This window comes from Eutrigla gurnardus, assembly GCF_963514095.1.
Source record: "Eutrigla gurnardus genome assembly, chromosome: 12".
In the NCBI taxonomy this organism is placed as follows: Eukaryota; Metazoa; Chordata; class Actinopteri; order Perciformes; family Triglidae; genus Eutrigla; species Eutrigla gurnardus.
The window spans coordinates 6,526,647-6,541,252 of NC_139926.1; the positions used below are offsets into that span (position 1 = coordinate 6,526,647).

Genomic DNA, 14,606 nt, shown 5'->3' on the forward strand with positions numbered 1-14,606 from the left:
TAAAAACGTTTTCGTTTTCGTTTTCATCTCTGTATATTCCAAGTCAATAACAGGACAAATAATGTCATTCACAGTTTACATGTGTATTAGATACTCACACAAACAACAACAAGGATTTACAGGCATCCAATATATCGCCAGAAGAGGCTGATAAGTCACGGTGCATCCAGACAAATAAACCAAAGAGCGAAACATGAAAGTGACATGAAGAAAAACTAAACTGACAAGTGCAAAACGAAATCACAGTCAGATCCAGATAATGTGTAGTGGCTATATCAGTACTGTTTGTAACACTGAGTAGGAGAGATTTATGGGGAGGAGGGGGGGGGGGGGGGGACATGTGAAGTCCAAATCAAACAATTATAGTTTTAACATCAAATATAAGTGAGATGAAAACCAACTTCAACAGTTTCAGTGTCACAGAATCCATTTTTATTGCGTGAAAAAACATTTCAGATGTTTGCTCCTCTGCCTCCACTTATGATGGCTATTTAGATTAAATTCAGATATGGTTAGTTTGTAGTTCACCTGCAGGTCAGCATGTCCATCTTTAATGGGGCGAACATTTCTCACTGCTAGCAGAAACACTCAATATAAATGTCCTTTGAGCACTGTATTTGTTTGCTTATCTGTTAAATGATAGATTATTGTTAATGCCATGTTCATTGAATATTAAAATATGTAGACGTTTCACTAAAATTGACTGCATGTGGTGGGTCCCCCAGTCTTTGTGATTTTAAGGCAGGTTTCAGAGTTTCCTCATCACACACACAAAACACCACCTAATGCTCAGGACTGTTGATGTGAACTGGGGCTGAGGGCGAGGAGGAGACGCTGTCATAACAGGTGACATGTGACACATTGGTTACTGCTATGCTGTAAATAAGATAGTGTTTCCAGGAGAGACTGTTCTCACAGTTTGGGAGTGTCGGTGGGAGCCAGCGGCGCTCGGCCCCTCAGGAACCGAGGTGCTAGTTCTCCATCACCATCATCTGTTGGTCAACACAGAAACGTGGGTTAGGGTCATCATCATGAGCAACACTGGCCTCCTGACAACATGCAGGACAACGTTGAAGCTGCAACAGGTGGCTAATCAATCAGATCAGTTTCTCCTCCACAGAAATGATTGAACAAACCAGTTGTAATTCATCCAAACAACTTCAGCAGAAACAGCAGTAAAGTATTTATTTGTTATAACGTTTGTTATGTAAATGTTAGAAACAAATTTAATTTGACAGTTAAATATGAAACCATACAGCACAACTTAACTAGTCCCCTTTATGGCCTGTGTCCCACTGGAATTTAATTTGTGTCCTCAATTCAGAATCGAGGGAAATATATTTTGTTGTGGATTACATTTGGTGTTTAAAACTGCGACCGTTCAGTCTGGAAAAAATTTCACTGGAAATGTAACTGAGTGTGCACTTTAAGAGACATCGTGGCGTCACCCGTTGGTTTGTGGGCTACGGATTTTGAAGCCTCAATTCAGCATTTTTTGCCATCACCATCTTGTAATTTCTGCAACCAGTGAAGGAAGTGACCATATTTGGGCTGTGGAGGAGCGACGGGTGGATCTGATGAACACAAGCAGCAAAGCAGCAACCTTACTGGATCTGGATCATCTGGATTCTGGTGTGAGGCTGTTAACAAAGTTAGCTTCATAATTCAATGTCAACTTTACAGCTAAGTGTTGAAGTCATCTTAGTAGCTAACTGCATTGGTAACCTGTCAATCACAAGGTAGCCCCACCCCTAAAGCATCCCCTGCTTTATGGTCTGTTTTACTATAAATGGACTATAATGTACGAAATGAACATCATGCTGGATTGAAGAAGACTTGAAACTAGAGATTGAGACCCTAAACCCATGTTTACAATGTTAACTGAGATAATACATCAAGTGAGAAGTAGGACCATTTTTCACCACTCTGTGTGTTTACACAATACATCTCTTCCACATGAGTGTTACCCTTTGATATTTGATTCTGAAGGTCTGATGCCAAAACCATATATTATAACACTAACGTAGCTGCATTTGACAGATGACTTTTCTTTCTACGTCCAAGACGGTCATTTGGATTCATGTCAGGCAGATTGGAGACGTTTCTTGCAGATGTAAGTTTATCAGCCTCCAACACGTCTCCTGTACATGTGAACTGAAGCTGCGTTACTACTGTCTGTGACAGATTTAACCTACTGCTTGACAGCCGCTGTGCAACCCAAACCCGACTCTGACCCCGCCAGCAGCGATGAAATGTGATCCTCTGCGTGTGACGGGGCGAGGGCTGCTCTCGATGGTAGGGAGGCGGGAGAGGACGGGAACAAATAAGCAGATAGACTGCCAACTGGTGAGCCAACTGGATTAATACATGGTACTGTATTTTTTTTTTTTTTTGGCCTCCCCTAAATGTTCGAGCTCTAATCCTCATCAGATAAGAACCCAGCTGCTGCCTGACTGACCTACAAGCTACAGTATCGAACCATTGCTCACCACAAACAAATGCATAACACAGTACCATTACTCAAATCCTGTTTAATCCTTTTAATGATCACATCACCGATCATATTGTGTATTTTTATATAAAAATCCAATCCCCTTTTCTTCCTGTAAAACAACAACAAAATATATACTATTACCAACCAATTTCAGCCAATAATATCGTGACATCCATCCATCAATCAATCCGCAGCTTTAAGCGTTGAGGGAAGTTGTGGTGCCACAGTCCTCTGTAGCTCCGTATCCCGCTACAATCTAAACCCACCCACATTTTAACGGTCCAATCAAATGGGAAGGACTGGATTTGAATCCCTCCAGTTTCGCTGGGGAGAAGGGAGACAAAGTCCCGCCCCTTCTGGTTGACGACCATGGGTCCTTAATGATCCCATTCGAATTGTGCCATCAATTACACATATGATGTTTGTCAATCTAAAAGATAATTTTGCACCACAACACCTATACAATTGTAGAGGAAAATCTGCCATAGTGTCTCACTTTAAAGCCGGGTTAGTAAGAACTGTGCACTGCAAGCCCCCCATGCACACACGCCGCCCCCCAGCCCCATGCTCCCCGCCCAGGTGAGGTACTTACATGTAGCCTAGTGGTGACCCAGTGTGTTAGCTCCGGCACCCTGCCCCTCTACCTCAAATAATCCCTCTCACTGCCATAATCCGTTAAGGAGCCCGCCACATCGGCAAAGTCCTCCAGGACCAGGCTGGTGGAGTCCTCACCAGTAGGCAGCTCGGGGTCTGACGCCCAGGGGTGCTGGTAACGGTCATGCTGGTGGGGCTGGGGTTCGTCCAGGCTGGGGTTCCTTGGTCCCTGCAGGTGGGGTTGAAACTGGGCCGGGTCGGGCATCTGGTAGGCCGGCGCCGAGTCTTCACCCTGCTGCTGCTCCTTGCTGACGGTGTCACTGCCACTGCTGCCCTGCGAGGATGACGGGGCCAGCACATGGTAGAGGCTGGGCAGGCGGATGTCCAACAGCACGCCACTCTTGACGTAGAGCTTGTTGTTGAGGTTGTAGAGCTTCTCGGCAATGTCGTAGCCCAGCATGACGGAGAAGACGCGGGCGATGTAGCGGTCCCTTGATATCAGCAGATAGAGGCGCCGGCGACGCCATGAGATGTAGCGGGAGTCTTCCTCTGCTGTCATGGTCACCTGGGGAGTGTGAAGGAAACACCTGAATGACTTTTAGGCCAGTTAGGTCATTTTTAAGTGTGCCACGATTTTGTTTGTATCGTACTCACACATAGGCAATAGTTTCAACATTTTAGGAAATACCTTTCTGCCCAGAATGAAAACATTGTCTAGTATGTAAGTTGGAGTCAGCAGGTGGCTAGCTTAGCTTAGCATAAAGACTGCTAGCCTAGTTCTCTCCTAAGCTTGAATGTATCTAATGTACCAGAATCAAACTAAATTACTAACAACCCTTCTTACTAGGGAAAGAAGCCTTTAGGTCAGACTGAAGTTGTTCCCCAAACTGTTAATATGTTTGCTGACCACGTGGTAGAAACTATGAATTACAAAACTTAAATACATTTCCTAAGACATTGTGGCCAAATTAGACAATATATAAAATGTGTCTATTCCACATTTCAGTATACATAAATAATTATCTATAATAATATTTCTTCTTTTTAGAGTTACAACATTTAGTCGATGAATGAATTAGTCAATAGGCAAAATCAGCAACTATTAAATTATACTGTTTCTTATTGATCAATCATTTTTCAAGCAAAATTCCCTCATTCGAGTTACACAAAGAATTTGATACTTTTGATGTATGATGTATTCAAACCCTGTATTGTAAAACCGAAAGATATTTCAGTTTCAGGCTGATGATTAAAAAAAATAAGGTAAAATAAAATAAAATACAGTATGACTACTTCATGATCCATCCATTTTTCACTATTTTGTGACATTTTATAGACAAACAAAGCAGACTGATTGATAATTAAAATAATTGTTAGTTGCAGCCCTGTTTTTTATTTGTGCACCTCATTAGTCAAACTACCCTGCAAAGCCTTCCTGTTTAAAACGCTGTTTGGCCCTGGAGAGAAACCTGAATGTCCAACATGACGTCCAGACCTCGTGTTTACTTTCACTGAACTGCTCTTAAGCAACAGGACATTTGAAAGACAAGGAGACAATTGCTTTGTTCAGACCCTGAGTCCGATAGACGGGAAACAAAAGACAACTTGACCTTCGTCTTGGATTCTTGTCCATCCATCACTGATGGCACTTCATGTTCAATTTACCTGGAACTTTCCCTCCTCGTTTGGTCTGAGAGACTCCCACTCCGGAGAGTCGAGGAACTGGTGGCGGTGGATGTAATGCAGGAACTGGCCCTCCAAAGACACATTGATCCTAAAAGAGAGAGGGGTTAAGGTTTAGAAAGAGATGGGATTAAGACGTGATAATGAGAGCTTGGAGGTCACTTTGCAAATATATGTGAGCATGAATGTCTCTGCCAGGACAGCGATGAACAAACTGAAGACTATTAACTTTATGAATCTCTTAAAACCCACCTGCCCGCTGGCAGGTTCTATTAAATGATGATCCACTGTGTTTTGAATGATGGTAAAGGGTTTTATAGTCATATGGAGTGTGTGCCAATTTTGCTAAATTCTGCAACATTGGAAAACATACTGACGCTTTTAAAGAATATAAAACCTTTAACTATAAAACACCTTTCAGAATCTGATTTATTGCCAGTCACGTTCAAGAAATTTGCTTTGGTGTAAATGACATAAACAAAGTAAGAGAAAATTCAATTAAAAATAATGAAAGTAAGAACCAACAACAAGAAACATGAATATAGAATAGAAAAAATATAAATACAAATATGAAGAAGTACTGTACTTCAGTACAAAGGTGACTTGTACTTTGAGTATTTCCATTTTCTTGCTACTTCTTCTCTACTTCTACTACTAGTACTATATTGTACTTTTTACTGCATTTCTTTGACACTAGTTACTTTTTTATGTAATTGATATATACTGATATCATGTATATGCTTATATGATACAATGCAGTAATATAATGTAGCCAGTATTGTAAAAAATATTTAAAATGTCTGAACTACACCATTTAAATGCTCTTACATGTGTTTGTCAGTGATTCAAACTGAATAATAATCCATATTAATTATACACTTTTAAAGGAGCCATTCTGCATAATGTGTACTTTTACTTTGTAGACTTTAAGTACATTTTGCTGACATTTTGAATCAGGACATTTACTTGAAAAGGAGTATTTTTAAACCACAGTATTTCAACTAGTAAAGGATCTGTGTACTTCTTCCACCAATGGTATACCTTTCATGGAACATCTTTCTTATAAATTGACAAAAACCACCTTTCTTCTTCTGCCAGGATTCTTTCAGAAATCTGAGTTTAAGGCATCGAGACATTCCTCCCTCAGAAGGAAGCTTTACTTTAAAAGAGAATAGCTTCCGCCGAGTGAGATAATCCAGCACACTAAACATCAAGGCTTCATTACATCAAACGTTTCTGTCTTATTCTCCCTCCAATGTGAGTTGAATGTCGTCACATCAGCGCTGCAAACCATCTGCTTCATGTCAATCACCTGACATCTACGGAAGATAATGCAAGTCTCATCCAGGAAATGAGTCTTTTAAAAACTATTCTCCTCCATTGTTATCCAGCAGCTACATGTAAAGGATAAAAGTATTACAATGTTATTAAAGGTCTTATTACAAGTCGTTAAAAAGTAAAAGTTAGCAACACTATAGTGCAGAAATACTCTGTTACAAGCAAAAGTCATGCATTCAAAAATAAATGTATGCAGGTACATTAAAATATACTTAAAGTACAAAAAAGTATATACTTATGCAGAATGGTCCATTTCAGAATACCTTATTTAATATTAGTGTAGTGTAATTATTGCATTTAAATTATGAATGCATTTCCAATTAATAGTTTTATCTTAATCAATAATATTACATCATAATTTATTTGTTGATTATATTTTGTTTTATTAGTCTTAGCTAGTATAAGTCATGTAAATAAAAACATACAAAATTTGCCTCAGATATGTAGTGGGGTAGAAGTAGCAAGAAAATATTCAAGTGAAGAACAAGTACATCAAAATTGCTGGTATTCTGTTTGTTCACTATGTATCTTAATGGAAGAATCTTTATCAGATATATTATATTGGAGTATCACTTGACGATATTCTGCCTCCAGCTTCGTGGCAACATGTCCTGTTTGGACCAGACAGGTGCTTAAAGCAGCTGGCCTGCACCCAGCACCGCCCTCATGGACACCTTTGGGATGAACTGGGACGTCAGGCCTTATCTCATCACCAGCGCTGGACCTCACTAACGCTCTTGTGTGTGAATGGGAACAACTCGCTGCAGCCAGCTTCATCTTGATTAAAGTCAGCGTTCAAATCACATGTTCACATGTCGTCACGTAGTTATACCAAACAGGAGACGGTTGATTGATGGGAATGTCTTAAAGAGCGATGATACTCTTTTTCTGGTGGATCTTCCTACTAGAACATGTTTACATGCTTCAATGCTCATAACTTGCTTTATTGTTCTGTCCAGGCTGTGCTGCAGCAGCTTTTCTCTCTGAAACGCTCTGTTTATCTCTAAAGCAGTGAGAAGCTCAGATCCCTCTGCTCAGGTAGATGTTACTCCACTACATCTTAAAAATGAAACTAAGGAGAAAAAGATAACATTACCAAAAAAAACCTTTTTGTTTCTTTTGTTTTAAATGTGGCTCCTACACACTGAGCTGTCAACGGCCAACATTTAATCTAAGATGATGCATTTAAGAGGAGCAGTCGGCGTCCACGTCTGCCCCGAAGTCCAACACTATCATTTAACACGGTCTGGCAGAGTGCAGAGGGGACAGCACACTGGTGAGTCAAAGACAAAAAAGACTGTGTTTACAACATTTCTCTTGTGTTAGGCTCCAGGACCGTAAAATCTAATGCAGCTCTACTTTGAGGATGTTTGGATGAAGAAGATACATTTCCTGTGACAGTTCCACGCTGCCAACAGCATGAAAGAGACTGAAATAGGAATCCAGTTCTGCAGAAGTCTGTTAGAACAGGAGTTTTCTTAAAACAATTAGTCTTCATTTCAGCAACATCTGTACGTTTCCAAAAAACTACAGCCTTGAGATATATATGAATATGACACTTCAGTTTTTGTGTAAAGAGTGTTGGTCAGTGCCAACTAATTTTGAGGTGCATGTACTTAAGTTTCCATTTACTGCTACTTCAAGTCCACTATACTTTCAGAGGGTAATGATGTACTTTTTGCTTCACATACTACATTTATCTGACAGGTTTAGTTGGATTAGGACTTCATGCTTTAACATTACCATCTTACACATTATGCTTTTAATTTTGACAATTAACTTTTATTGGTGATTGAGTTTGTCACCTTGCTGCAGTGATGTAGAAGTGTTCAGAGTGTGTGCAGCTATGATCACTGTTTTCATATTGGCATTTAATTAAAAATGTTCTGTAATGTTTAATTCTCAGTGTGATGAACCCTTTACGGATCCCCTTTAGCCTTACGGGGCGTTTTAGCATCTCTCAGCTCATTGTTTTTACTGTTTTGGTTCACTCAGCTTAATTTCCAGACGCAGCAGGAAGCTCTAAAAACACACTGTTCACTACCTGCTCGGCAGCAAACAGCAGGCAGACACAGTAACAACTATCTGGTGAACAAAGTGGAGCATTTAGCAGCAAAAGACAGATATTTCCCTCAGGAGTTGGTGGAGACCAAATACAGAGCTAAAAGGAGAGCGAATACAGGGCTTAGATTCATCAAGTGTCCTTAAACACAACGCCAAATGAATGCTAATATTCTGCTGGATGTGTAAATAAGCAACTGTTTGTCAACTTCAAAATTATGTTTGTGAGATGATGTCGTGTTAACAACTCGTTCCCACTGCCTCCAAATGCCATAAATTGTCACTTAGTGATAGGTTTAACGAAAAGTTTTACCTGTAATAATGTATTTCTACTCTGAACTCTGATCTTGTGAAAGACTTTTACTCAAGTGTGCGTCTGCATTAGGTAGTACAGGTGTGTAGATGTACACAGATATGCCCACACTGCCCACCTCCCAGACAGCAGAAAGGAGAGCTGGTCGATGGGCGTCTTGCCCTCCACAGCGTACGTCTCCCCCGCCTTCAGCTCCACCACCTTGCTCTCAAAGGCGCCTGCGATCTCCTTGAACACCTGGACGGGCACGCCCAGCGGCAGGTACACCGCCTGGTAGAGGGCGGTCAGCTCCTCGCTGCGTATGCCGTCATCGTGCAGCCGGTAAAGCAGGTGGCAGATCTGAGTCAAGCAGGCCAGAAGCAGAAGCACGTTCCAGATGAAGACGTCCAGGCTGCACATCGTCATCCAGCCCCACAAGATCATGCAGGAGAAGGCGGGAGCCAGGAAGCCGAAGATGAAGAGGCACCCGTAGGCCCCGCTGCCTCCCATGTAGCCAAGAAACAGCATGGTGTTGCCCAAATGGTAGATGGCTCCCTCCGTGTTGTTGCTCCAGCCGTCGCAGAGAGGGGGGAAGAACAAGCTGTCCAGCAGAGTGGCGTTGTCCATGTTTGTGTTCAGACGATGAGCTGGGGAAGAGGCTTCTGATGCACAAACACAAAGACCAAAAAACAACTCTCTATCCGATGATCTTAGGTGCTATTTCTGTCCCACCAACATGTACGACTAGATGTTTTGTTCGATCAAAAATAAACACAGAAGAATGTCAGAAGTAAATATTTGTTCCCTTGGCGTGCAGTGGAAAATTCTTCAATGTGAAGAAGTTCTCACGGCTCGATTTGTTATAGAAACACAGCTGGAATGGGTTCCTTCTTCTTCTTCTTCTCGCATTATGCGACCCTCCCTCTCTGTCATCAGCCTTTCCCTTCCGAGTCTTTCTGTCACCCGGGGTCTTCTGTCTGTGTCTCTCGCCCACCGGCCTGCTCTGTAGAGCCAACAGCTGGAAGAGAAGGGACGAGGGAGGGTGGGCGTTGATAGAGCCCTAGAAGGATAACCATGTTTGGAATTGAAACCCAAGGAGGAAAGAGTGGTGGACAGAAAGCAGGCCTGCTACTTAACATAACAGAGAGAGAGAGAGAGAGAGAGAGAGAGAGAGAGGGAGGCAGGAAACGGAGGGAGGACAGGGACTATAACAAATATCTATGAGTGGGTCACACACTTGCAAAAAAGTTCTTCCTCCAACCAAACTTGTGAATCCAATTTAGTCTCAGGCAGCAGCTCGGCCGATCATATTTACAGACCCTGATATGAGTGGGATGTCAGCGCAGGTCAGATTTCAGGTAGAAACACCGACGGCCACCACAACCACCTCATAGATCCAGATCCCCTCTCCTCTGCTAGATGTGCTTGTTTTATTAGAGCAAGAGAATAAACATCCAATTTATATGTAGTACATTCAGAAAAATGATGGAGCAAGTAAAGATAGACGAAAACAAGAAACAAAAAACAAGAAACAAAATATAAACTAGAATCGGAGACAGAGTGATTGAGTTCACATTATTGTACATGTGAAATAGGAAATCTGAAATGTTGATATTACCCAGTGGTATACACTGATATTGTAATTGCACATGAAGGAATAAAGTAACCCTGTATCCACACAACCACATTCTGCCTGAAGTTGACAGATTTTAAAATATTCAGGAGGAAAACAGATTTAAGGAGCTTTGTGTTGCAGAACATTTAAAAAGTGGAGACACGTTCTTCACGTCTCGGTATTTAAGCACTGACTTGATTCATTTAACAATCTGGCTCTATTAAATCCTAAAATAATCCATAAACTAGCTAGATTGACTTTCATTTAGATTTTATTTTAGGTTACAATCAGGTGCTATTATAAAAAGTTTGTAATTCTGCACATTTTTCATTAAGTCCTTTGTAGACATTTGAAAGTGTTGGCAGTTTGTGGATGTGATATAATCTGTGGAGTCTTGTAAACCAATGCTCAGCATATTTGTATGCATGACTAAAGTTAAGATGTGCATTAAACCTCTGAACATTAGGCCGTCTTGTCAAAATTGACAATTAGTAAACCTTTATAGTGTATCATGACTAGTGTCAGCATTTTATTTATATAAATGGCACCTTTGTTTAGGAGGGTGGGTTCATGTTTAAACAGACCGACGGGGCAGGTTTAGTTTCTAGGCAGTTATTCATCATCTAAACGCCAACTAAGGTTAGAATTTTCAATTATCCGACATGTACTTTTCTCTAAATTAGAAAAGAGTGGTTTGTGCTTACTGGAAACATTCAAGTCACATTAAACTGGTGCATTTAAGATGTGGCCCATGTGTGCACAGACAATGAAAAGGTAAACAGTTACACTACTGCAGAACTGCTGTAGAGTAACATTTGCAGCAGGTTTTGTGAATGTGTCAAAGCAGATGTCCACCGTCAGGCACACTTCAGCAACACGCTACAAAAGGAATGCAGATATGCCAAGTATTGACTTCACAGGGCAGAGTTATTTTTAAGCCCGAGTGCATACCAGGGACAGCAACTGTGGCAAGCAACTGCTAACCGAGGGAAAGAACCTTCAACACAAACTCAAGATGTGAAGTGAATTTAATCTACAATAAATATGACAGTCTTATTGCATAGGACTTTTATTAAACAGACAGCATTTTAGAAATTCACACATTTTTCAAATTCTGCAGACTTAAAAAACAAATTCACAGAAAGACAGTCAACCCATCAGAGATGAAGTGCATCACCACGTTTCCCTGGTATAAATAAGGGGGAGGGGGATGGAGCAGACACCAGGGTCATCTTGCACAGCAAAACTCTGCAGGAGAAAAATAAAATAAATTAGTATCGAGCATAAATCTGAGACTTACTCTTCAGTGTGCAATGTCAAATAAGACCCAAGAGCAGGACTAAAGCCTGGTTCTGCATTTAATAAAAGTGTTGGCAATTTAGCTACATAACACAACCCACCACGCAATTATACATCACTGCACAAAGATTTCTCCTTTTACTAGAGCAGTGAACATTCAGGCGAAGCCGACAGAGCTGCTGAAAAGCAAACAGAGCGACGGCTTCAGGCATGATTCATGTGTCATCATGCAAGCACAGAAGATAGAGGCTCCACCCCCTCCTTCCTCAGCACGCACCCTCCCATCAAGCTCATTACGTGATGTTCTAGCCTGATGCCAAGTGCACAACAGGATGAAATCAGCAATGGCCAAGAGATACAATTGACCCAGCAAGAGGAAATGCTCTTTATAAAAATAAAAAATGAAATTGGAATTGAAAAAAACCTTAGGAACACATTACCGAAAATGTCGAGGGTTAAATAAATTATCTTGGCAGTGGTTCTCAAAATACAGACTCAAGTCGGCCTCAAGTCAGAATACATTTGGCAGCAGTGAGTCACCAGTACAGACATGCAAGGTTCTGTTTCAAGTAATTTGAGGTAACCACTGAAATAAGGACCCAGAGGTCACATACAAGGTCACAACTCAAGCAAAACAATCTACCAACCCATGTGTCCACTGAGCATATGTCTGAACAACTTTCCTCCTAAGCATTTGGCCTGATCCAACTTACACAGGCCAATTTTACACAAACTTAAAAAAAAAAAAAAAAAAAGGTCAAATTAATGTTTTGTAGGATGGCTGTTGCCAGCAGGAAAACTCATTAGTGCCACAATATAACAAAGGACGCAAGTGAAGGTGAACCATCCCTCGTTAGCAGTGTTCCCGCTGCTGCAACTAATTCCACATGACTACTAGGCATGCTGATTTAACGTCACTCCGACCTTTGAGAATCGCATCAAGGTTGCTACATGAAAGTACAACACAGCACCAACACTTTCACTATAATAGAGATTTGAAAAATTGATTTTAATTTAAAAAGTTGGTGCATTGGAATTAAAGTCTTCAAGTACAATTTGTGCTGGGTCGTTCGTATCCCTCAGCCGTTACTGATCGAGTACAAGTTGAGCTACATAAAAGTAGTACTTACCACACACAAAGAGGAGTTGTTAAATCTTAAATCCTAATGCCCTCATGCAGTCTTTGTGTGCCTCAATCAGTCCTGTGCAGCTTTCCTCTCCCTTCTCAATGATGCTGGAAAACAAAACATGGGGGTGTCGGGGAATATTTACTTGCAACAGGTAGAGTTTCCACCTCCATGTGCAGGTACTTACCAGGCATCCCTGACTTTCTTAGTCTCTGGACAAGCACAGCATGGTTTCAGTGGCTTCTTCTGCTCGGTGGCCTCAGGCACTGCAGCAGGCTCCATGCAGGCAGCAGACACGGTTGACATTTTCTGACTGGAAATTAAATTATATATAAATTGTTTGACGAAAAAGTATATTGTTTTGACACAGTTTGAGCCAACAGAATCACGTTTGGGGCAACAGCCAGTGTGAAAGTCAAAGACTATACCAATCAAGCATGACATGTTCTAACTGCAGGAGTGCTGGAAGTCTGAATACCTGAATTAGTTGTGATACCAAAAAAAAAAAAAAAAACACACAGCCAAATGCCAAAAATCCTCTGGTGCAGGCTTCTTAAATAGTCTTGCAATCACTGAAGGGCTGCAGTCATTGCCTAGCTATCATTTAATGACGGACAGAACATGATGACACAACCGCTGCAGCCAAACCTAGTTAAATTATAGCCTACCTACACTACCACGCCACCGAGGGGGCTGGGCTGATGTAACCTTAGCTTAGATGAGCGTAACAGACACACACGTGCCTACCAAGAAGCTCTGTATTTCCTCTTTTACACATTTAAAGAAATAGTCTTTAATGCTTGAAACAAGGGGGACCAAACCCGAACAGAACCACCATGTGCTCCGTCGTCGTGTAGCTTTAGCCAACAGTTTGGATGCATTGCATAACACTCGCCAGCCCACACAAAGTTAGCTAACGGTGGCTAACCAAAAGGCTCGTTACCTTGTTGTCACGGCGGAGAAATAACACGATTAAAGTAACAGAAAGCGACGTGCGCCAGTTAAAAAACACCTGCCGACTAACACAGCGCCTAATCTGCGTTGTGTAACTTACTTGTATGGAGGCCGGCGGTACGCTGACAGTTGCTTCACCTTCAGAAGGAAACCAACGCGGATAGAGAACACTCACGTGTTCGGCTTTTATGCAAACTCACGTGATCGCAAGGTTCAGCGGAGGATTCTGGGAAATGTAGTGTGTCGTAACAAAGACGCGAAGAGAGGGAAACGAGCATTTAAGGCAGGCCTAAAATGAGCAACAAAAGACCTAGCAAATACATTAGCTCGACAAATGTAGAGACACAGCACCTGTGAATTTACAGTAAGTTTGTTACATGTATATTGTGGTATTTCTTAGGACAGTGGTGCATTTCTGTTGAACATACAACTTTATCTTTTAACCTTGAAAACAAACAAAGATGTCGTCCATTTAGGCTAAAACTATGTTAGCTAAAAGCTAGCTAACTAATATTAGCATTTGTTTTTATTCCATCAAACTCTTCTTTTCATTATTTTTCAACGTGAACCTAATTGACCTGTTCCTCTACAACATGAAATGTCAAACACAAAAGATAAAACAGATTAAAAGGCAATTCACTTTATATTGACATAATGATATAAAACAGCAGAAAAGCAGAAAATCCTCACCTTTGAGAAGCTGGAACCAGAAAATGTTTTACATGCATAAACATTGTTTCAGCAGGAGTATAAAATAGCATCAGCCACCAGAACTACTGCTGTTTTTCTACCTACTTTGATTGTTATATTCTGTGCTGCCAAATGTAGTTGCTGGTTGGAAGGATATACACTTCAGTGGCTTGGGAGTTTTGTAATATGAAAAATGTTCATTTTCTGTCCTACAATACTGAAAATGTGTTTTCACATGTCTACTGGGTCTCCAGTGCGTCAGCAAAGCAAAGCAGTGCGTAAGCAGCAGCACTAAGTCATTTATTCTAGTTTGAGGGCCAGTTGTGTGCTAGATAAATGAGCGAGTAAGCATATTCAGTTGCTCCGTGCTGTGTGGTGGTAATGCACCCCCATTTGAAACACATTTGCTGTCTTTGCTGTGCTTGATCAGAATCCATTCAGTGTTGCACAAATGCACAC

General features: G+C 41.2%; 3 protein-coding genes across 5 annotated transcripts in view; all 3 read right to left on the reverse strand.

Moving 5' to 3' along the window:
• lmln (leishmanolysin-like (metallopeptidase M8 family)) overlaps positions 1-14,606 on the reverse strand; it is a 429,410-nt gene that overhangs the window by 133,073 nt on the left and 281,731 nt on the right. The gene's annotated exons all lie outside the window — the stretch shown is intronic.
• popdc2 (popeye domain cAMP effector 2) lies at positions 854-9,475 on the reverse strand. Of its 2 annotated transcripts, none has more exons than XM_084022395.1 (4): positions 8,602-9,475; positions 4,754-4,862; positions 3,087-3,653; positions 854-992 (listed from the first exon to the last, which is right to left on the reverse strand). In XM_084022395.1, exons 1-3 carry the CDS (start codon positions 9,087-9,089, stop codon positions 3,135-3,137), a joined length of 1,116 nt encoding a protein of 371 aa, XP_083878521.1. In that variant the 5' UTR covers positions 9,090-9,475; the 3' UTR covers positions 854-992; positions 3,087-3,134. The 2 variants fall into 2 exon arrangements, with proteins under 2 accessions (XP_083878521.1, XP_083878522.1); XM_084022396.1 differs by having other exon boundaries at positions 855-992; positions 3,227-3,653.
• cox17 (cytochrome c oxidase copper chaperone COX17) lies at positions 11,088-13,675 on the reverse strand. Of its 2 annotated transcripts, none has more exons than XM_084023508.1 (4): positions 13,558-13,675; positions 12,691-12,816; positions 12,507-12,610; positions 11,088-11,325 (listed from the first exon to the last, which is right to left on the reverse strand). In XM_084023508.1, exons 2-3 carry the CDS (start codon positions 12,807-12,809, stop codon positions 12,526-12,528), a joined length of 204 nt encoding a protein of 67 aa, XP_083879634.1. In that variant the 5' UTR covers positions 12,810-12,816; positions 13,558-13,675; the 3' UTR covers positions 11,088-11,325; positions 12,507-12,525. The 2 variants fall into 2 exon arrangements, with proteins under 2 accessions (XP_083879634.1, XP_083879635.1); XM_084023509.1 differs by lacking the exon at positions 13,558-13,675 and adding an exon at positions 13,447-13,545.